General features: G+C 36.3%; 1 protein-coding gene across 1 annotated transcript in view; it reads right to left on the bottom strand.

Moving 5' to 3' along the window:
- The window catches only part of TNKS (tankyrase), a 206950-nt gene that overhangs the window by 136347 nt on the left and 45993 nt on the right, over positions 1 to 24610 (bottom strand). The window contains exon 3 of the mRNA XM_002928843.4: positions 409 to 504. Coding sequence (XP_002928889.1) covers positions 409 to 504 — 96 coding nt within the window. The remainder of the gene's footprint in view (positions 1 to 408; positions 505 to 24610) is intronic.

The following is a 24610-nucleotide window of genomic DNA, read 5'->3' as shown; positions in this document are numbered from 1 at the left end:
CAGCAGGTTGTCTTTCCCAATCTAAACTACTTTCATAAAGTAATACAAATGCCCTTGTTTGCTCAATGGTGAAGGTCTTCAAAAGAAATCAACTGAAAAGATGAGGTACAGGAAAATTATGATCTAAACCATAAAAAAGGACTAAAAGATCAGTGAATAATGTATGTTATCATTTAATGCTGTAATTCTCAGAAATTCTAAGAATAAACGGTCGTACTGCTTATGCTTATGATAGCATAGAAATTAATGAGACGTTAATAAGGCAAATCAATAATAAAGTAGAGATAATGGCATACATATTTGTTGAGCTTCACCAGCAGGAAAACAAAATGCAGCGCATAACGATTTTATAAAATCAAGCTAGTAGTTCCATAGAGAAAATAATCTGGTAGCTGTCTGTTTGCTTACCTGTGAGGACAGCTTTTGCTGAAGAGTCGGCCAGGTCCAGGGCTGATTTCCCATCCGTGTTCCGAATGTTTGGATCAGCTCCGTGCTGCAGCAGCACTGTGCAGGGAAAGCAGAAACAATATCTTACCTCAGGGATACAAAGATTATTTCCTGGTAAGTGTCGCCTCGGCATGGTGTAGGCATAGACATACATTGCACAATTTTTTCTCTTTCAAGAAAGAAAAAAAAAAAAGAAGCAAGCAAGCAACAGAAAGGTGGAAAAAAAGCACTGCAGCAAAGGATCCTCTCTAAAGTAAAGCAAAGTTGGCAACTTGTGGTACAGTATTATCACATGACTTAACATCATAAATATGAAACTAGAAAAATCTTGCAATAGACAGTTTGGGTTTGCCTCCTTCGGGCAGCAGGATGGGAAGCTGTGTGCTCACGGCCTCACACCGTGAAATCCGCTAGCCGTGAACCTCCCTATCTTTACTACCGCTGTGGCTGCTTGTTGCTGCTGCTTTACTGCTGAATTTCCTCACGCTTCCTCTCCTAAGAGTTGTAATACTGTGCAAGCCTTTTAGCAGCTCACTGCTTACATATGAAACTCACCATAACATACTGGCTTGCTTCCAAGAAGTTCAGCAGGCATGGTAATGCATGCAACTCTGGTCCCCTGCAGGCAAGCTGCAAAAAAGAACTGCCTTCCACAATAATTCTTCCCATGAAAAATGTTTAGGACCAGAAAATCACTACATATACACGCTAAGGAATGAATGTTGCACACGCTATAGTAGGTAGAAAGTGGCTACAGAGAATTTTTAGACATGGAGGCTCCCAAGACAGAAGCACTGTTTAACTAAAATCCAGATGTAGTAATTTATTAATCCAAAACATTTCTCAACCACATCTGGTATGTGAGTGCATGGAGGTGTGTGTGTGTGGGGGGGTGCTGCTGTAACAATGCCCAACCAATGGTTAAGCTAATAAATAACATTAAAAACTCATCCAAACATGCAAGGTTCAATTCCAAGTTATTCTAATAATTTAAATAGTTACAATTTTGTGTACTCCTGAGGAGAACAATAGCTGTTACCATTTACCACTATCCTACAACATAAATTTAAAACAAAGCAGAAACATTAAATTCAAATAAGTGGTTAAAAAGACATGTTATATAATGTCTAAAAACACCTGAGCCACTACTGTTGATGAGTCCCAAATTTTCATTCATTGACAGTTACAAGCTAAAGCACCTACATTCCTTTGGAATATTTGGAAGGCAATCCTCATATATTACTAAGTAATAAGTCCTGCTGTTTCTAAAGCTCTTCCCCTTTGTCTAATCCATAAGCCATCTAGTCAATAGCTTTATTATAATGTACAAAGGAACAGCCTTATCTAGAATTAAGACGCAGCTGCTAGAACAATGTACATCAGCACCTCTTGCATGAAATCTTGGCTACTTTCAGATCTGGGATAGTAAAAACTAGCCGTGGCTGAGAGATTTTGCCAAGCCTTTCTGTATTATTTCACCCTTGAATGTAAGCAATCATAATTATTTTCCAGATGTTTGCAAACTGACTCAAGAGGAAGTAGAATAAAATAGCAAGTATCACAATATTGAACTGTAGTTACTCGTTCATCATCATGAATAAGCTTTCATGGCAACAGTTTTTTGTTTTGTTTTGTTTTGTTTCATTTCAAGAAGAAATCCCAACCTGAAGGTTTGGTTTATAAAAGGGTCTTTATCATGAAGCCAACTCATGTATCAAATGTAAAGCTGATAGCTATCGGTTTATCTTTACTTAGTTGCTGACTGATCACATGCAAAGGGCAGGAAAACAAAGAAGTAACAGCTACCATGAAATGCAGAGATTTTTACTGCACGCAAGGAGAACTTCAGAACCTGCTTTAAACAAGTAAAGCAGTATGTTAATTTAACAAGACCTGACAATGATATGATGGGAGCTTTTATTTTGCAGCTGTTGGGGTAGAGGCAAAAACCTGAAAGCCTTACTGTTCCTCCAAAAGTCATCTAAAACCTCAATCTTTTTTGTTGTAGCTAGGATTTTACCTATTATCTCTGTTACTTTGCAAGAGAAATCTGCCATTACAGTTCAGCTGCAGTTTTGCTTTATTTTGGGTGACGTTTAAAGGGTAATCTTTTTACTAGAAATAGCTGTTTTCTAAAGATTTTGAGTCCCATGTATTTCTTCCATCAGACCTGAATGCACAGAAACTTCAGTGCTGAGTAATGCAGCAACAGAGAAAAAGTTGAATTTTCTAAACCAGATGCTGGTAACAAAATCCACGTTAGAAAATATTCAACCATTTTTAATTAATTGGATAGCAGCTAATTAAAACAAAACTCAGGAGAGTTAAGAGTTTGGAGGGCAATAAAGGGATCTATAACTAAAAGAAAGCTAACCTTCTCGGACTTGTATAAAAGGGCAGTGCTGGGAAGATTACATTAGAACAGAGTGGCATGCAAAAGAGCACCGAGCCTGATATTACACAGCAGATAATGATAATATTTAAAGCGCATTGGTAAATGTAGACCTTGTTTACATTCTCAACTCTACCACTAACTACTAATTCAAAGCTCTGTCCTAGAGCCAACTCTTTAGATCTTTACAGATGGTAAATATGTAAGACTCTAGAACATACGGTCTCTGTCCGAACTACTCATCCGGGCCTCAACCTCATCCTTACAGAGGAAAAGTAGCCACAGACAATATTTAAAAGAATGTGTGTGGCTGTGTTCCAATAAAATTTTATTTATGGACAGTGAAGTATGAATTTTATATAATTTTCATGTGTAACAAAATACTAGTATTGTGATTTTTAAAAAATTATTTACAAATGTAAAAATAATTCTTAGCTTACAAATCATACAAAAAGCAAGGGGTGAACTGTATTTGGCCCATAGGTCATAGTTTGCCAACTCCAACCTTGGGCAGTGATATACTATGGACTATTCTAGTTCCAGAACTCTTTGCAATCCACCTACATTGAAATAAGCACAGAAATTAAGAGGAAATGTTTAGAATTGTGTATGTTATTTTAAAATTACTTTTTCTAGCATTTCATTTTTATTATACTTTACAAAATTATTGGCCTGTCATGTACTGGAGAGGAAGAAAACTGTTCCTCTACCACATACAGTTTAGGAAGCAATGAATCAGGTCACATGTAAAATTCTCTGGGCCAGACTTCCACATCTACAAAGTGAAGGAGCTGAACTAGGCAGATGATTTCTAGATATCTAAGGTAGTTGACAGCCAAAGGCTTAAAGCATAATGATCTGAAATCTTAATTAAAGAAAAAAAAAAGTTACTTCAAGTAGAACATTTTCCTTCCCCACCCTGTAATAAAAATTTAAAGAATTATTTTTATGTACCCTAACACTTTAACAGTAAAACTTGAAGTTGAGCCCATAATCAATGGAAGTTGTGGGGGACATACTAAAATGTCCCAAGCTTCTCCCAAGCAATTCCTCCAATCGAATTGCTGTTTCACACTATTCTCCGTGGGAATCTGTTTCCCTATTTCCTAACATCAGAAGAACAGCACATACATCAGGCAAAGGTAACAACAATGGCTTTCAAGAAAGTCAGCCTACACTTGAACTGGTGACATGTACAACTCTCAATTCTGGCTGCTTCAAATTTTGCTTTCAAAGTTCTGAGCTACCAAATAGTAATAAAATGTGACTTCTGATATATAACGCAATTAGAAATCCATCTTGTAACATCAATATACACTGACAAGACAGTAATATGAAACAGATTCTCCTTTAAAAGTAGCACAAATGTCTGAAGCAAAGTTCCCAAAATATACAAACAATATACAGAGTGAAGTTTGAAAGAAAAACAAGGAAACTAAAATCTGAGTAACATTCAGTACATAAATTCAAGACTACTGTGGTCATTCAAATTCTCCTTATACTATCTTTACCCAATTAGGACATCATCAAATCTGGAATCCCAAATGACTTAACTGTATCCAATTGTTCAACTGATTTATCTCAAATCCATTTATCTCCTTTTGAGTTTAGGAGGAAGGAGAAAATATAGCAGCTGGCATAACAACAGATAGTTAAAACTAAGGTAGGATTACAATATTCAAAATGTCATTCTCAAAAGAGCTTATGGCAAGAAGGACATGTGATTTTCCTTTCTAGTGCAAGCATTCAGCTACAATGAGCCAGATTCATGTCTTTACCCTGTGACCAGCAAACACAGTAGAGACTAAAATTGTTTCATTCCTCAAAAATATTAAATTTAAGTGCTCATATCATTTTAATTCTTCCAAATAAAAAATATTTCTACATGTATGCAAAGCCTATCAAATTCCTAGAAAAATTAAAAGTGCTCCTATGATAAATTATATTTATTTTTTGATAAATTATATTTAATTATAGGTATCATTAATTTATTTAAAAAGATAAAAGAAATAGGAAAAATATGAATTTTTCAAGCTAAAAACGTAGCAAGACTTTTTGGTAAATTATAAAAAAGCATTTAGTATAATTTTCACTTATAAAAGGTAGAAACCTTCTATTAAAATATCGTAAATGCTTTGTTATATGAATTTTAGAGTTACATTAATGGTCTAAAATGGTGTTCCTCACAAAGCACACTCAATTTTTTTTTTTTTAAGATTTTATTTATTTATTTGACAGAGAGAGAGAGGCAGCGAGAGAGGGAACACAAGCAGGGCGAGTGAGAGAAGGAGAAGCAGGCTTCCCACTGAGCAGGGAGCCCGATGCGGGGCTCGATCCCAGAACGCTGGGATCATGACCAGAGCCAAAGGCAGATGCTTAATGACTGAGCCACCCAGGTGCCCCTGAACACGCAATTTTTAAAGAAGTTATGTTTATGTTAAAATGTGTTTCGTAGTCCTCTTACTCTTTAGGAGTACAGAGATATTCATTTGACTGAGCTTCCAAAATTGAATCACACAAAAGACTAAATGCATTAGATTTTTTAGCAAATAAAACCTAATTTTAGAGCAAAATATCAAGGGACGAAATTTTAACTAGTTATAATCTTCAATGTATAGGACCCTCACCAACACACATGCTTGTAAAAGACATTTTTTCTAAGTGATATACATGACATATTCTGTGGTTGATACATATTCAGACTGCCTCTCCCATAGAAATATGTACAATATTATAATTGTATAATACTAGTATTATACCACTATAATGCTGTACATATTTATACACTGTACATATTATTTGAAAGCCATGTATCTTTTCCTTCAGCATACACTTTACTTACTATGGAATAAAAGTAAACTACTGTATTTTATTTTAAAAAATCATCAAGAGTTGATTTATCACTAAGAGTAAACATGAAAATTCAAGGAACATGAATATATATATATACACGGCATGATCCTATATAGTAGTATGGCTTACTGGATTAGAACTTACATGACACAATTTCCTGTTTTCAGTATTGGCTGAACAATCCTTAGGCTGTAAATAATGAACAGAACTAGATTCAAAACAAAAATTTAACTTCTTAAAATCATCTAAGAGCTAATGAGATAAAGAATTATTAGTCCAAAACTAAGGAGCAAATGGGAATCCAGAGGATAAATGTGTATGGAAACTGCCTTTGTTCTGAAAGCAATTACTAGTACAGGAAAATATAAGCTGTCCTTTCAATGTCTCATAGGGCAAAGGGAAGAGCAATCATTGCTGGGCCCCCCAAGTAAAGATCCTAACAAAGTCTGCCCCCACACAAAAAGGGCTATATTCTCAGGATGAGGATAAAGTGATGTGAACTCACCCTAATTACAGAACTATACATCTGGTTGGAAAAACGAGGTGACCGAACTATCTGAAGCCTTGAATTTGATTCTAAGGTGGTCCCCGACTGGCAGTAACATCAGAGTATCTGGCAAACATATACATCCTTCTCAGGGGAAGGTACCTTCAAACGGCAAAAAGTTAGTCCTATAAATAAATTTATAGTAAAATGCCCAGCACAGAGCCAACATAAACAGGCACAGAGGTAATCTAAAATGCAGAAACAACAACATCAATACACAACACAAAAAACAGACCCATAAAAACTTCAGATACCAGAAAAGAATTACCAGATGCAATATAAAAAGAACTATGTTTATCGTGTTTAATGAAATAAAAGACAAGCTGAAATACCTAAGTTAGATGAAACTATAAGAACTGATAAGGCAAATTTGTAAAACAACCAAAAAGAACCTCTAGAAATAAAAATACAATTAAATGAAATTAAAAATGAAGGCTTCAATTTCCAGCCAAGATGGAGCAACAGTAGCAGACTAGCCCACTCTTCCTAATGTAAATAATTACGAAACTGGACAAAATATATGAAGCAACTAATTGAAGGCAATGGTCAACAGTTGTGCTAAACTGTGATCTTTGAAAGAAAAGGAAACTCAAAAGGTGGGGACCATAATCACTCAACTCTCCCTGAGACAATTTGGCAACCAGCTGCATACAACTAGAATCAGAGCAGAACATGGTGGTCATGCTGAGCTAAGACAAGAGATCTGAATTCAGAGTCGATAAACTGGTTGGAATCTGCAGGATGGGAAACTGGGGAGGAGGGACTATACAGAGAGCAGAGCTCAGACGTCTTTGTAGAGGTCCCCTGTTGATAACAAGGCTGTGGGCTGGCCTGTATAGTTTGTGTAAGACAAGACCACCTGAGGCTTAACAGGTAGCAGCTGCTATTGGGTTGAGTACATAACAGAGTCAGTTGAGGTCAGAAAGTACTAGGGGGTAAAGTAGTGCTGAGAGAAAGGGGAAGTCTAGCCTTAAGAAAGTACAGAGATCCTAAAAACACCTCCTCAACACAGTTGGTGCAGAGCTGAGAAAACAAAGGGCCATCTTAGTTATGAATAAGCATCACACCCTAGAGCAGAGAGCTGGGGTCTACAATGTCACCAATTTCCTTGTTTCACTATTATTAATAACATTTGCACTGACAGTGCAAAAGTAACAAAACTGCTGGTACCTTAGTATGAAGCAAGGCAGTGGCACCAAACTATACTAGTGACCACTGCGTTCTTCACTACCATGCAATTGACTTAAAAGAAAAAAAAAAAGGCAGTTTCATTTTAGAATGTCCTTAATGACAGTAAAAATTATTAATTTTTAAAATCTTGACCCTTAGATACACATCTTTTTAATGTTCTCTGTTTAGAACTGGAATGTCATAAAGGACCTCTGCCTATCAAAGGAACAAGAGTTGTCTCAGTGAAAGGACTTGTGTGATTACTGAGGTTGCAAGCTGAACTAGCCACTTTTAGTCATGATGCATCATTTTTTTTTTTAACGATTTCATTTATTTATTTGACAGAGATAGAGACAGCCAGCGAGAGAGGGAACACAAGNTTGTCTCAGTGAAAGGACTTGTGTGATTACTGAGGTTGCAAGCTGAACTAGCCACTTTTAGTCATGATGCATCATTTTTTTTTTTAACGATTTCATTTATTTATTTGACAGAGATAGAGACAGCCAGCGAGAGAGGGAACACAAGCAGGGGGAGTGGGGAGAGGAAGAAGCAGGCTCAAAGCGGAGGAGCCTGATGTGGGGCTCGATCCCATAAAGCTGGGATCACGCCCTGAGCCGAAGGCAGATGCCCAACCGCCGTGCCACCCAGGCGCCCCTCATGATGCATCATTTTTAATTAAAAGAAATATGAATAGAAATACTATGGTCATTTAGACTTGGGTATCTGGCAGGCATTTTTTAAATGTCAACGATAAAATTCAAGCGTTCAAGCAAAAATTAGAATTTTGTAAAATTTTTTCTACTTGTATGAACTTGAACTTACTGTAAACACTTACACTTTTCTGCTGACATTGATATAACAAATGTAATTTTTTGATATACTATTTAAAATGTGTCAACATTTTGGAGTTTCTGTCTCACTCAGTGAATCAGTATTTTCAAAGTGACCAATGGAAACTGTTACAAAATCAAGTTTGGGTACAAATTCTTTCAAAGTGAAACACAGACTAATGTACTGTGATGTTACAGAATACAAAAAGTTTTCTGTTACGGCTTGTTTCCTTACTGCAATTTCCCATTTAGAAACTACCACTTGCAATATTTGGATTGGGATATCAAAGAAGAATATTCACAATTATTTGAAAATGTTATTAAATACATTTCCCTCTTCCAACTAAAATCTGAATCTACTTCATCAGAACGTAACTGTACACAGAGGAAGACAGGAGGATCCAGCTGATTCTGATTAAGCCAGATAATAAAGAGAATTTGCATTAATGCCAGTATTTTTACTAACTTTCTGTAGTTTTGATTTCTAATGTTATATATGACCCTTATAAACAAAATCTCTTCAGAATGCAAAAAGACCAAAATATTTGAAAACTGCCCTAGAAAAAGCCCTAATGAATTCTAAAACTAAACCTCAACAAGATCTGCAGAGATAGCAGGAACATTGAGTCCCACTATGATAAAGATTTTAGGAAACACCTTGGGCTTCCCACAGAAATGCACTAATAAAGCATAAACTCAAGTATGCAGAAGTTCAGGGTGACTTGCCAGCAACCAAACTCTCTGCTAAAACAAGAATAAAAATTTTTCAGAGCAAGATAATGAAAATAACATTGCAGCCTCTATAATATCTACTACTGGATAAAAAAAAATTATTAGACATATAAAGAAAAAGGCAAATGTGATCCACAATCAAGAATTTAAAAAAACAGTCAAAAGAAATCATATCCAAGACAGCTTAGATGTTGAACTTGGCAGACAAAGACTCTAAAGCAATGTTATAAATGAGTTCAAAGAATTAAAGGAAAATATGATATGAAAAAGTAAACAGAGAGAGATACTCTTAAGAACCAAGTTGGAAATTCTAGACTTGAAAAATTAAAGGAATCATGTTACCCAATCAAGATTTATTATAAAGCTACAGTAATTATGACAGTGAATTATTGGGATAAAAGCATATTTAGATCAACAGAAAAGAAAACAGACCAACACATGTATGGTCAATTGATTTTTCTATAGAGAAGGCAAGGTAATACAATGATGGAAAAATAATCTTTTGAACAAATTATCCTGGAACAACTGCTATCTACATAGACAAGAAAAAGAAAAACACAAAGTTTAACTCTTACCTCACAGGATACAAATTAACTCCAAATGAGACATATACTTAAATACAAAAGTTAAAATAATAAAACCTATAGGACAAAACACGGAAGAAAATGTTCATGACCCTGAGACAGAAAGATTTTTTAAGATAAAAAGGGCCTAAACCATAAAAAAATATTAATCAATTGTACTGCATCAAAATTAAGATTTTCTGCTTTTCAAACGACACAATTATGAACGTGAAAAGGAAAGCCACAGACTAGAATAAAATATTTGCAACAAATACATGTGATAAAGAACTCAGATCCAAATTATATAATGCTGAGACTGTAGAAATGACTCTGAAGTAAAATAATCAAGAAATAGCTTTCTATTGTGAAAAAGTCCAAGTTTTTACTCATACCTTTTTTAGTCTTTGTCTTTCATACAGAAGTCACCAAAAAATCAGAATTCTGTCAACATATGGGACTAGCATACTTGTGATACATTACTTAATTTCACCTGCCTTTTTGTGTCTAATTAGATGCCTACTTATTACTTTTTTCCATGTACCTCACTGGAAAAAAATAAGACTTCATTTCTTTTTTAAAAAAAGTTCAAAAAGCCAAATTCTCTGTAAGTCTGTTTCACTTACTAATGGCAAAACATCCTAATTAACAAGTTGAAGAACACAGCTGTGGTTAAGAGATGGTCCTCTCAGAACTAGAAGGCAGGGGTTAGAATCCCGGTTCTGGCCCCTCCCAGTTCTGGGGCCCTAGGACACTATTTCACCTCTCTGCTCTTCCGTTTTCTCATCTGTTTAAAAAGAGAGAGAGAGAGAGAGAAACAGTACCCAGCACATGGGGGAATTAGGAGGACAAAAAGATAACAGAAAGAATAAATATTTGAGGAGTCCTTAGAACAGCGCCCAGCATATAGTAGGCATGTGCATAAGGCAAACGAGATTAGGAGGTACAAACTCGCAGTGATAAAATAAATAAGTCACGAGGGTGTAAAGTACAGTGCGGGGTAGATTCTCGATAATATCATAATAACTTTGGTGACAGATTACCATCTGTCTAACTAGACATACCATGGGGATCACTATAATGTATACCTGAGACATGAGAAAATATTTACTCACTCAGAAAANCCATGATACATCTGTGAAATCAGCATTATCTGCTTACACAAGCCACAATTTAAGATAAAGCAGGCCCTGGAATAAATATAAGAAAGATTATAATAAAGGATATCTCCTTCTACCTGGAAACCCCAGAGAGTCAAGTCTAAAAGAAAGTACTGTCCAGGAGTCAGACAAACCTGGGTTTTAGAATACTGCTCTGTCCTTCGCAATTGTCTGACCTTATGCAAGTTACTTCACCTCTGTCAATCTCAATTTCCTCTTTCATACAACACTACCTTCCTCAGAGAACTGCTTGTATGATTAAGTGAGACAATACATATAAACCTAGCTTGGCTCTTGGCGTATAATAGGGACTCAATAAACACCCTGTCCCCTCAATCAGGATCTTTTCATTTGCCTTTCAAAAACAGAATCATGTACACAGGAAGTACTAAAAATGTATCTGCTGGACTGAAATAAAGGCAAGATGGTAACAGCCCCAGGAACAATGAATTCATTTGTGCCAAGTCAATTATTGTTTTATGTTTCCTTTTATTTATAGGGAGATTACTTATTCAAAAACTTGACTAGACTCAGCTAAATGAAACACCAGTAAGGAATAAAGCAGATAACTTCAGTCTAATTATGCAAGTTTATTACAGAATCACAGAATTTTTACAGTTCTAAGGGACAACGACCACATGCAAAAGGTGCTCCCCAATTCATCTCTGGGAGAGAAGGGCAGACCTTACCTACCTTTTTGAAACCTTCCCTAGATTGTCACCCTCATCTCCCCTCTCTCAAAGCCTCAAGGACTTAGTATTCCAGGCAAACTCCCCATTAGTATGAAACATTAAGGCCAATTAAAACTGGTTTTAGTACCACTAGATACAAGGTTTAAAGCAACACATTTAAAAACATTTTTCACAAGGAATATAAGCTTGAACCCATACCATAACATTCGGACTCTGCTTTGGGTGATGGGCATTAAAGAGCGCACATGATCTAATGAGCCCTGGGTGTTATACGCAACTAACGAATCATTGAACACTACATCAAAAACTAATGATGTACTTACTATATGCTGGCTAACTGAACTTAATATAAATAAATAAACAAATAAATAAATAAATATTGTTTTTAAAGAAATTATATCACTACTATTATTTTCCTGTACCTCTGAGAACTGATTCAATAGACTGAACTTCAGTGTACTGTTGTACTTTCAATCTGACAGAGACAAAGAATGTAACTCTTTAAGTTTTCATTCTTTGGGAAATACACCAAATAATTTTTTTAAGATGACTTTTGTTTTTCTATTGGATTTCATAAATTATCCTATTAGCAATATTCTTTCTTCTTCTCTGTTTTTTGCTCTAGTGTTTATTCCCATGGCTTATTGTATAACTGAAGTGTGTACCTCTAATCCCCTTCACCTGTCTTGCCCACACACCTCTCAACCAATATTACAATATTTTTAATAATAGTATTTAATCACACTTTTACACCCCACCTCAGCTCCTTTCCCCATGGTTGAAGAAAAACAACTGATTTCGTGTCTTATAAAACCATAATTCAAGTTTAAGAAATTATACAGGCTATGAAACAAAGGACATAAACTAATTCACACTGATGATAACAAAGAACAGCATATGGTAACTGGTAACTGGCACTCAGTCCATCATTAAGCTTTTACTGAGTGTCAGAACACAAAACCCACCTATGAGAACACCTTACCGTTGCCATCTGAGGGAAGAGAGAATGGACGGGAACCTGCTTTATTATTTCGCTTAACTTCCATTAACAACCCAATGCAATATGCAGGATACTCACTTTATAAACGAGAGACTGAGGCTCATAGCAACTAAATTACTTGTGCAAGACGACAGTTTTTAAGCAGTAAAGCAGAATTCATACCTAATACTAAAGCCAGGCATTTAATTTCTACCTTATCATCGTACACAAGTACAAGGAAAGATCACCCCAGAACTGTAATTCAAGCTTTCTTCTTCTTAGGTGACTTCTGAAAGGCACATCTATACATTTGTCCTAAATACCTTACCTACTACTTCCATGACCAACGACCTCTTTCTCATCCCATCAAACAATTCCCCTGTGGGAATGCATGAAACCAAGACTCAGAAATAACACCCACGACAGCTTGGGTTCCATTTTAGGAGACCCACTAGAATACTTTCTTCTCTTGTTCCCTCAATCCTCATGCTCAAGCATATCCTTTCTAAAGATCAACACTCAAAACTATGTCCCAAAATAGACACAATAAAAGGCAAAATAAAATACATGCCCTCTATCTCCAACCATGATTACTTGTACCACACACAGCTAATTTAGAAATTTTCAGGCTTGACACAAAATAAACATATATTTGGATACCCTGTGGGATTTCTTTTTTCTTAAGATTTTATTTATCCATTTAGAGAGAGAGAGCTCGCGTGTACAAGTGGGGGAGGGGGCAGAGAGAGAAGGAAAGAAGAATCTTAAGCTGACTTCACATTGAGTGCTGAGCCCAACATGGAGCTGGGTCTCACCACCCTGAGCTCATGACCTGAGCTGAAATCAAGAGTCTGACACTTAACGGACTGAGCCACCCAGGCGGTCCATCCCTATGGAATTTCTTAATGGCCTATTTGTAACTGTCGTATGAAAGGGCAAAATATGAAACAACTCACAGTAAGTTTTACCTACTTAATCCTGGATTCTGTTTATGGATGAAAAGTCTAACACCCCTCCATTTTAAAAAGAAAATTAGGGGCACCTGGGTGGCACAGTGGTTAAGTGTCTGCCTTCGGCTCAGGGCGTGATCCCGGCGTTATTGGAATCGAGCCCCACATCAGGCTCCTTGCTATGAGCCTGCTTCTTCCTCTCCCACTCTCCCTGCTTGTGTTCCCTCTCTCACTGGCTGTCTCTATCTCTGTCAAATAAATAAAATCTTTAAATAAATAAATAAATAAAAAGAAAATTAACAGATTCCAATAATTTAAGAACTAAAACAAGAGTACCTAACATTTTAAAGCCTGAAGCTGCAATTATTACACTTAATTTTCTCTGTAGTTTGGTCAGCCAAGAATGAGGAGTGGAAAGGACTCTGTAAGTCTTTCTTTCCCATCTGGACCTGCTTCTGCAATCTCAGTTACCACAGAACTATACAAAGCAAGGCCACAGTTAATATGCACATGTTTCAGATAATACGATAACCATGTAAAGGGAGAACTGGTTACATGAACCATTTGCCTCAAATACCATTTTCATACAACCACAAACTTAAGCCATGCAACATCTCATTGAAATCCAGACTGTTTTGGATCACCATGGTTAATCTAAAAGCAAATGCAAATGTATAATTAATTCCTTTAACAGGCAGACTTGAGTCATATGCAAATCCTTGCATCACTTCAAAAAAAGCATGAGGGCTTTTTTGCTGTTCTTGGTTTTTGACCTTTTTCCCCCTAATTTAAACATCTTTAATACATTTCTTTAGGCCTTAGGAGAATGAAGGCATTCACTCTGGAATTTCTAATAAAATGCAATGAACAAATATAAAACTCTGTATATAAGTATATAAATACATACATATATTTATATACTTACCACCATTAACCAGAATGCCTACCAAAGTAGTCCCAAATTTATCAGGTAAAAGCATAAATACTCTAACTTTCTTGAAAGCAGTTGAACCTAAGTGGGCAAGTTATCAAGACAACAGTGTTCAGTATCAGTGGGGACTTTTTCAGAAGGGAAAAATTACTATCATTCTTGGCCCCTCTTCTCCTTTTTAAGGATATAAGTGTGGAATTTTGCCAACTTTTACTTTTTTATGAAAATGCTATGTTGAGACTTGTTTAAAAGATCCCAATTCAGTTTTTATACAGAAAACTGATGTTAAAAATGCCTATGGGAGGTATTCTGGCAGAAAAAGGGAAAAGAGACAATCATGAAACAAAAGCAAGTGAATCATATTCTCAAGGGCTTCACTGAATTTTCAATGAATTTTTGCAAGAGTAAGGAATATGTGGGAACTGACTTTCCTTAACCCAGCTCATTTATGAATGACATATAAATACATAATGTGACAGACTAAATCAAGAGCCCTAGTGGAGATCTTCAGCAGCTACAATTTCTTTGGTTCTTATTAAGAAGTTGTGGCTTTCCAGGAATTTATGCTACAGTAATTAAGGCTTACACATATATTAATGAAATGGATATTCTCCATAGTACTATTTATAAAACAAAAGTGAAAAATCAGAAATATAAATGGTCTAATATGGGTGAGTGATTTAAAAATAATGGTTATTTTCATATAATTCTTGACAGCCATTAAAAATGATATTAGATAAAATTTAATTTTATTGATTTTAGATAAAATCTAAAATCAGAATTCATTGATAATGAAAATATTGATAATGAAATATATTCACAACACAAAGTGAAAAAATAAGAAAATGGTATGCATGGAATGATCCCATTTTTATTATAAAAAGGACTATATACACAGGTACAGTGGGTCTAACAATATTGTTCAATAAAATTCCTACCGTAATGGAAACTGCTATAATCCACACACTCTGATATGAAAACCAATAGTCATATATGGTTATTAAGAATTTGAAATGTGACTAGTGTAACTGAGGAACTAAATTTTTGATTTGTTAAATTTTAGCTAATTTTCATTTAATGGCTACCATATTGGGCAGAAAACAAGGTGTGACCGTTGTTACGGGTATACTTTCTAACTCTCCTTTAATGAACACCTATTACTTCTAATAATACTCTTTAAGACAAAACCACAAAAGTTGTTAATTTTGAGATACTATGTTTAAAATAACAGGAGGTAAGAATGCCCCCAAGGCAATCCAACACTGATCCCACTCTTCCCACGCCCACCCCGAATGCATGCCATTCCAAGTTCCAGGGCTTCTGACCTCATCAAAGGACACCGTAACCATGGAAGTGATCAGGTAAAACTCCATTCACAATAGAGCTTATACAAGGAAAGTAAATATCTCTTTCTAGACAGCACATAATATAAAATGGAGTTACCTTGATTATGGGAGGGATATTACTTTAGGAGTGAGTTACAATAACAAAAACTTGGTTTTAGTAAATAAATTATCTTGAGATTTTGTTTTTGGGTTTTTTTAAATAAGGCTAGGTAAAGAATACTACTTTAAATCTGCTAAATATTATATGATCTAAAAAGCTAAACTAAAAATAAGAAGAATTTATTTGGCAAATTTAAAGATTGAAATTAATTTTTTATGCTTAAATTATATTCTCAAATAAATCCCACTAAGCAGAGAAAGCTTTCAGTTCTCAATCAAGAAAACATTTCTATTATAACAACTTTATATCAGCTCAACAGACTGTGGGAAAGTAACAACTTTCTGCTTTCTTCACTGATAAAATGGTACGTAATGTGAATCATCTGCCTCATACGTAAGACATAAATATTAGTGAAATTAATTTGGTTAAGTACTTTGAGCTGCTTCAAGGGAAAGCACTTTATTATGTATCACCCATCCACAACAATTTTTGGTACATCTGCCATCATCACCTTTTTCGTTCTTCCCCCCTCCTACCTACCTCAATTCCTCAGTTCCTGACAGCAGCAGTTCAAAGATTTAATATGCAAGTAGCAACAAAAACTGTCTAACTGCCCATTCTTTATAGAAAATCCACTGTAACCAGACGTCAATGCATGACTGGAATCAATACTCAACGACCTCTCCTAATGAAGAATAGCGATGATTTAACAAATGACAGATAATCTAAACATAATTTATACCTGAACACAAAACGTGTTTTGTATTTCTACATGAATATGGGAATGCTGGACATACCGCCAATTCACCTAACTTTAAAATAAAAACACTTCAAAACAGCACCTAATCAAGAAGTGGAAAATTACTTGCCTTCCTTATCCCCATTAACACAGACTTAACGTAAAAAAGGCCAGATAGAATCATGCCATCTTCTTACAAACTGCTTTGTCATTCTGCACACATTTCTTGAGTATATAATTAGTACCAGTGATAGGCAATAAGAATACAAGAAGGAGTAAGAAGATTATTGTTCGTTCCTTTCCACAGAGAACTAACAATCTATCAAGCAAGGAGAACCCAGTAAGATCTAAGTGGCATACTACAGAAGCCTAGGACAAGGCACTACCATATTTGGAGCACACTCAAATTCACACCTTATCCGATTCAGTTTAAGAGACTGTCCCCTGGTCCTACAGTTGCATTACAAAGTAAATACATTTGACTAGAGCAATTTTAATTTAATAATTGTGTTTATGACCCTGGTCTATTTGGAGAACAACTCCAAGATCTTTTTCTCCATAATGGCATTCAGACAAGTCATTCTTCTTAAACTATCATTTCTTTATTATTTATCTTTACTCTGAATTCAATTTCATAAAACAGTGTTTTCAGTCAGGCTAATCTAGGTTACGGTGCAGGAACAAAGCGCTCCAGAATCTCATAGGCTTAGCAAAATAAGTGCATTTCTTACTCATACAAGTTGAGAAAGTGACAGCAGGGAAGTTTCCTTACTGACAGACCTAGGCTGAAGAGAGCTCTATGTTAAAATGTGATACCTACATAACCAAGGTAGAGAAAACAAAACATGGTAAATTGCTCTGGTTCTTAACACTTCTGCTCAGAGGTTATATATTTTGCTCCCACTCACATTTTGTTGGGAGGATAAAGAAGGAAAGTAAATATATTCAGCGTACAGAGGACTGTTTACTTCTAGATGCCAAGAAGAACTGGAAGTTTAGACTACACCAGACTAGAAAGACCAGTGTTTGATATTTAAACTGCTCATATTTTCTGTCTTGATATTGTGGAAATGTGGAAAACTATGCAAATTCTACCAAAGCCAATAACATGAAGAAACAGCTGAAAGGACATCTATGTGTCCTCCGATCTCAAAACAAGCAGAGGGAAAGCACAAACGAAAAAAAATGTTTAACTGTAAGGAATTACTGAGGCTTTCTTTCTAGAAAGGTTTCAGGCAATAAGCTATTACAAATAAGCCATTTCTCTAAATTATAAACATATACTTCCAAATGGCAGGGGCAAACAATGTTATCACAAAAATAAGCATGCATACTTTAGATAATTATTTTCCAATTAAACAAGGTCCACCTGACTTTTACTCTTAAATCTTAAAATTGACCTAGACAATATATTGTTTTCATTATGAAGTGGCTTATTCTTTCATTTTGATTTTTAAAAATGTATCCTAAACAAACTGTTATAATGCAATTCAAGAAGAAACCTTAAACCCAAAACTGCTTTCCCGTATTTCTGTAATGTAATTAAAATTATAATCCTATTTCACCATAAACTATTTTTAACCTAAGAATAATTGTCTAATAGAAACCTTACCTTTTTATTCCAGTGCTGCTGAGACACCAAATACTGTTCTATTTTAATTGACAAACTGGACTTCCCCAAAATTAAAAACCTTTGCTTGGCCAAAGACACCATTAAGAAAATGAAAGGTAAAGCACAGATTGGGAGAAGCATTCACAGTACACACATCTTAAGACCTATATCCATAACACAAAAAAAAAATTCTTACAACTCAATAATAAGAATACCAAAAAAAAAAAGATCTGAACTGAGATCTCACAAAAGAACATACACAAATGACCAATAAGTATATGAAAATATGCTCAACACATTCAGCCAGCAGCAAAATTCAGCTTTTTATAAAGTTCAACAGACACATCATTCCACCTAGCAATCCCACTCATAGGTATCTACCCAAGAGAACTCAAACAATATGTTCACACCAAGACCTATACACCAGAGTCCATAGCAGTCCTCTTTGTAACAGCCACAGACTGGAAAACACCCAAACGTCCACCAACTGTACTACACATCCATGACGGAACACTACACAGCAACAAAAAGGAACTACTGATGAGCACAGTAATATAAACTGCCAAACTTTTAGCTAATTGGACTCACAAAGAAAAAGAAGACTCAAATAGCCAGAATCACACATGAAAGGAGTACATTACTACCAAGCTTACAGAACTAAGGAGGATTATAAAGAAATAATTAGGAACTGAAAGGGAAAACGAGATACCCACGTGCCAAAGAATAAAGTTGGACCTCTTAATCTCACGTCATATACAAATATTAACTCCATATGGATCAAAGACCTAAAAAAAGAACTAAAACTATAAAACACAGATGAAATGCTCCCTATGTTTAGAAGAAAGCATAGGGTTAAATCTTCATAACCTGGGAGTTGGCAAAGAAGTCTTAGATGTGACACCAAAGCACAAACAACAAAAGAAAAAAGTAGACTTTTTAATGTTCATCAAAATTGAAAACTTTTTCACTTTAAAGTACATTATCAAGAAAGTGAAAAGACAGCACAGAAGAGGGAAAATATTTGCAAATCACTTTTCTGTTATGGAACTTGTATCTAGATATATAAAGAACTCTTACAATTCAATAATAAAGAGACAATCCAATTAAAAATGAACAAAGGGAGGTGCCTGGGTGGCACAGCGGTTAAGCATCTGCCTTCGGCTCAGGGCATGATCCCGGCGTTATGGGATCGAGCCCCACATCAGGCTGGAAGCCTGCTTCTTCCTCTCCCACTCCCCCTGTTTGTGTTCCCTCTCTCGCTGGCTGTCTCTATCTCTGTCAAATAAATAAATAAAATATTTAAGAAAAAAATGAACAAAGGACATAAACAGGCATTTCTCCAAAAACTACATACAAATGGCGAAAGGGCACACGAGAAATGCTCAACATTATGCAAAACAAGACCATAACAAAGTTCTGGCACAGAGAAGGCATTTTATGGAGTAGGCACAGAAATACGTAACACTCGGAAACAGTGGAAAATAAAGCAGACAAGGTTCCTGTGTTTCTATCAGGCACAGAGTAGGGAAGAGTACACAGAGATGATAAATTTATGATTAAACAAATATACAACTTCAGGTAATAGGTGGTATTATGTAAAATGATACATGGTTGGTAAAATGAAACATGGTTAGAGAAACCAGACAAGCAGGGCAGGGCAAGAAATTATGAGAGTATCATCGGGCAAAAGTACAAGGAATTAATATTATGTGTGAAAATCTGGGAGGAAAGTGTTCTAGGCAAAAGGAACGAGCACTTAGACTCTGATAAAGAAACAACTTCGGCTCATTCCAGAGACAGTAAGGCCAGTGTAGCTGGAACATGAAAAGAGAGGACAGGCATGAAAAATTCATGATGTAGGTGGAGGTCTGACCTAGATCAAGTAGGGCCCGGATAAGGGATTAAGATGTCATTTAAGAGTAATGAGAATTCTTTGCAGAGCATTTTAACCAGGCCAATGGTGTGATCTGATTAGGGCATATAACCTGTGCAGCTGCACAGGGCCCCACGCTTGGTTTAATGCTTTGCTGTCACCATCTTAAAATTCTTAATCATGGAAACATTCAACATGTATTTTGTTTTTTTTGTTTGTTTGTTTTTAAAGATTTTATTTATTTATTTGACAGAGAGAGAGACAGCCAGCGAGAGAGGGAACACAAGCAGGGGGAGTGGGACAGGAAGAAGCAGGCTCTCAGCAGAGGAGCCTGATGTGGGGCTCGATCCCAGAACCCAGAATGCCGGGATCACACCCTGAGCCGAAGGCAGAAGCTTAATGACTGAGCCACCGAGGCGCCCCCTCAGCATGTATTTTGTAAACAAAGTCCAATGGGACAATGGAGCATGCTGCGAGAGAAGAGAGACACTGGGCGGCACCACATGCACATACAGTAAAATCAGAAGTTTAAAAAAAAAAAAAAAGACGTTTTTGACAGCTGTTGAAAGACATTAGAAGAACATTTGGTTTTTTTCTCCCCCAGAAACAGTATTAGGTATCCTTTAAAGGCATAATGAGATGGCTCAAAGAATGTTAATTGTTATTCAATATTTGAAGGGATCCAAATTCAAAACCCAACCCATGTTTACTTCCTCCTCTCCCTGACTCACCCCACCCTCTGCACCTCCCCACTCAGTACCTCTCGGGGAATGACACCCAGTCGCTGTGGTGAGGCCTAAAGAGCCATGTCCATAGTAGGGAACATCTCTGGTACCAAAGATGACTGATGAAGAGTCAACATCTGACTCAAACTGGGGCAGTGGATTCAATCTCAGGTTTAAAAACCAGAGTACACTTGAAGCCAAGGCACATCTACATGAGTGGAGAATTCTAGAGTGGAGAATTCTAGAGTGAAGGTTCATGGACCTGTGCTGCTCAAGTCCCCAGAGCTGGCTTGGTTCTTCAATTCTGGGTTTTCCTGAATGGTTGAGTCAGAGACTCAACCATCTGACGCGCACTCTGACAATTTTACATTGTTAGAACTTCATAGATTATCTGACCCCTAACAAGGGTCCTCTAAAATGTAAACGATACCAGACTTTTTAGTGTAGCTGATCCTACCACCGCCCATGATCCAGAATTCCTATCCTGCTTCCAGTTTCCTACTTTGGCAATCAAATCTACTCAACACAAAGTGGATTGTGCTTCCTTTAATACAGGTTTGATGGCTTCCATACATCCAAATCATTGGCTACAGAATTTTTTTTTTAAGATCTTATTTATTTATTTGACAGAGATAGAGACAGCCAGCGAGAGAGGGAACACAAGCAGGGGGAGTGGGAGGAAGAAGTAGGCTCATAGTGGAGGAGCCTGACGTGGGGCTCGATCCCACAACTCCAGGATCACGCCCTGAGCCGAAGGCAGACGCCCAGCCCAACCGCTGTGCCACCCAGGCGCCCCTGGCTACAGAATTTTTTATCACATGAACAGAATTCGATAAGAGCAGAGAGGTAATTCTGTGACTTCAATCACTATTCTTAATCAGAAAGTTTTAACCGTAAGATTTAGTATCAGATTAATGATTAATGATATTTAAATAATAAAATTAAATCATTTGGGATAAACTACAAAGATCACGGAAAACTCAACTGTTTTGATTTCCAAAAACGTGACATGGAAAATTTTCTTACTTGAGATAAGAGGAATCTATTCAAGAATTCACATCAATTTTATTACTTAAAATACTCCATCAGTTTATATTAACTTTCAAATCATTATTTTTTTGAACCAAGTATATCACCATCTATTTTGATGCTATAAACATTTTTAAATCCTGTTTTATTCACCAATGTATAAATCTAAATGCCTAGCAAGTGCCTGGAACAAAATAGGCACAAATAATAACTTAGTAAAGGAGTAAATGTTTGAAAACAATAGGAACAGATATCTAACATGCTTGCTATAGAATCCTTCATGGACAAAAAATATTCAGTATGTTATCACAATACAAACATTCAGCAGTCAAAATCTAAGTCTTCTAATATGAGTGTTTTCCTAAAAAAATGGAGACCACACTGGAAACCATAGGCAAAATAGATCACATCATGGCTGTTCATACCTACTGTCACCACAGGGTTCGTATCCACATCAGTCAATCACTCACTCAATATTTATAACCAAATACCTACTATGATGTACAAGGTTTTGTACGTGTAGTTAGAGATTCTAAAAAAAGATACATCTCAAAAAAAATTCAGTTTACTGAGATATATGTGTAAACAGGCCATTTATAATTTAAAATGGTACCTCAGTTTCTTAAGGTATAAAATGATGATAATAATACCTCACAGCATCATTATGAGGATTGAATGAGTTAGTACAGCAGCTCAGAAGAACTATGTGTTTGTACTATTAGACTTAAATATAAAAAAACAGTTAAAAAAACAAAAGTCAATATCTACTTTAGTGGCTAGTGCATTGTAGGTGTTCAATGGTGAAGGTCAAAGTACAGAGAAGGTCCTCAGGCAATGTGCTATTTGATTTGGATCTTGAAAAATAGATAGAAATACTCAAATGAAGAGTGGTAAGGTGTTCTCTAAGTAAAAGTGGAATTTTCAAGTTTTCTAAGGACATAACACATTTGGCAGTATGATAAGAGGTTCAGTTCAGTTATTTCCTCCTTGGATTGTATGTCGCCATTAGATTCATTCCAAAATCTTCCATGGTTCACTGAACACCTGAAATCAAACTATCCAGGCTGATATCAAGATATTCTATAATATGGAACTAACTTTCCAATATTATCTTATTACAATTCACTGTAAGACTTTACTTTCTGGTTAAATTGTACTGTACTGTTTTATTTTTATTATGTTATGTTAGTCACCATATAGAGTACATCATGAGTTTCTGATGAGGTGTTCCATGATTCATTATTTGCATATAACATCCAGTGCTCCTTACAACACGTGTCCTCCTTAATACCCATCACAGGGCTAACCCATCCCCCCATTCTCCTCCCCTCCGAAACCCTCCCTGAGTCCATAGTCTCTCATGGTTCGCCTCCCCCTCTGATTTCCCCCCCTTCAGTTTTCCCTTCTTTCCCCTAAGGTCTACCGTGCTATTCTTTATGTTCCACATATGACTGAAACCATGTAATTGTCTTTCTCTGCTTGACTTATTTCACTTAGCATAATCCCCTCCAGTTCTATCCATGTCGATGCAAATGGTGGGTATTCATCCTTTCTGATGGCTGAGTAATATTCCATTGTATATATGTACCACATCTTCTTTATCCATTCGTCTGTTGAAGGGCATCTTGGCTCCTTCCACAGTTTGGCTATTGCAGACGTTGCTGCTATGAACATTGGGGTGCATGTGGCCCTTCTTTTCACTACATCTGTATCTATGGGGTAAATACCCAGTAGTGCAATTGGGTAGCTCTATTTTTAACTTTTTGAGGAACCTCCATACCGTTTCTTGTTTTTGAAAAGGTACCATCTTCTTGTTTCTCCTAACCTTTATTCCACTCTCCTCACTCAAATATATGAAAATAACTCTCCATCCTTCAAGGCTCATCTCAATTTCCACCCTCTCCATGAAATCTTGGTTCCCTCAAATATGCTCTCTCCTCCTCTACGTCCTTACAGAACTTCAATACGGTATGATCTTGCTGAACCTTCTATCTTACTCATCTTAGCCTCCTGTGCAAACACAGTTGACCATCCACCCAAACTTACTCCCTCTTCTTCCTACTGAAGAAGATCCAATTATATTTGGGAAGCAAGGCGCCCAGACCTAGGCAATAAATTGTGACTGGTCCTAATTCTGATAATCCCATTCCCATTTGCCAGTGATTAATCAAGCGATGAGCATGTAATTTACTTCTGAAAAATGAATTTTTTTAAAATTTGTTTTAGAGAGAGCCTATGAGTGGAGGCAGGGGAGAGGGGCAGAGGGAGAGGGAGAGAAGCAAAGCTCCTGCGGAGTGCAGAGGTCCGACCTGGCTCCATCTCATGACCCTGAGATCATTACCTGAGCTGAAATTAAGAGCTGGATGCTCAACTGACTGAGCCACCCAGGCGCCCCTGAAAAATGGATTCTTAAGAGAAAGTCCTCTGGAAAAGATGTTCCCTCTTAAAAAAAAATCCTAAGAAGAAAAGAGCACCCTTTTGTAACCTCCTTCTTTCCTGTTTTGAGTACTGATGTGAAAATGATTCCTTAGAGCTGCTACAACCACCCTGAAACCAAAAGAGAAAAGCTAACATGTTGGCCTATTCTCTACTTACTGCTGAAACCCTTGAGTCAATCCTGTAACCTCATATAGACTTTCTATTATACGGGTTAATAAGTATTTGTTGTTTAAGTGATTAATGGTAAGGTATTCTGTTATTTGAAAGTGAGTATATCCTAGATAATATAGTATCTTACTCCATTTCTAGAAAAGGGGTAAAAGATATGAAGAGACAATAAGCAGAAGAAAAGACATTCAATATCACTAGCCATTCGGGAAGTATAAATTAAAATCATCCTGAGCTATCCCTACACACCTACTAGAACAGCTAAAATAAAAGAAAGTGACAACACCAAATGCTGGCAAAGATGCAGAGAAATTAGATCTCTCACATACTGCAGTA

Source organism: Ailuropoda melanoleuca, chromosome 18, assembly GCF_002007445.2.
Source record: "Ailuropoda melanoleuca isolate Jingjing chromosome 18, ASM200744v2, whole genome shotgun sequence".
NCBI lineage: Eukaryota > Metazoa > Chordata > Mammalia > Carnivora > Ursidae > Ailuropoda > Ailuropoda melanoleuca.
Note: the sequence above shows the minus strand (reverse complement) of the source record. Positions and strands in the feature narration are given on the sequence as shown.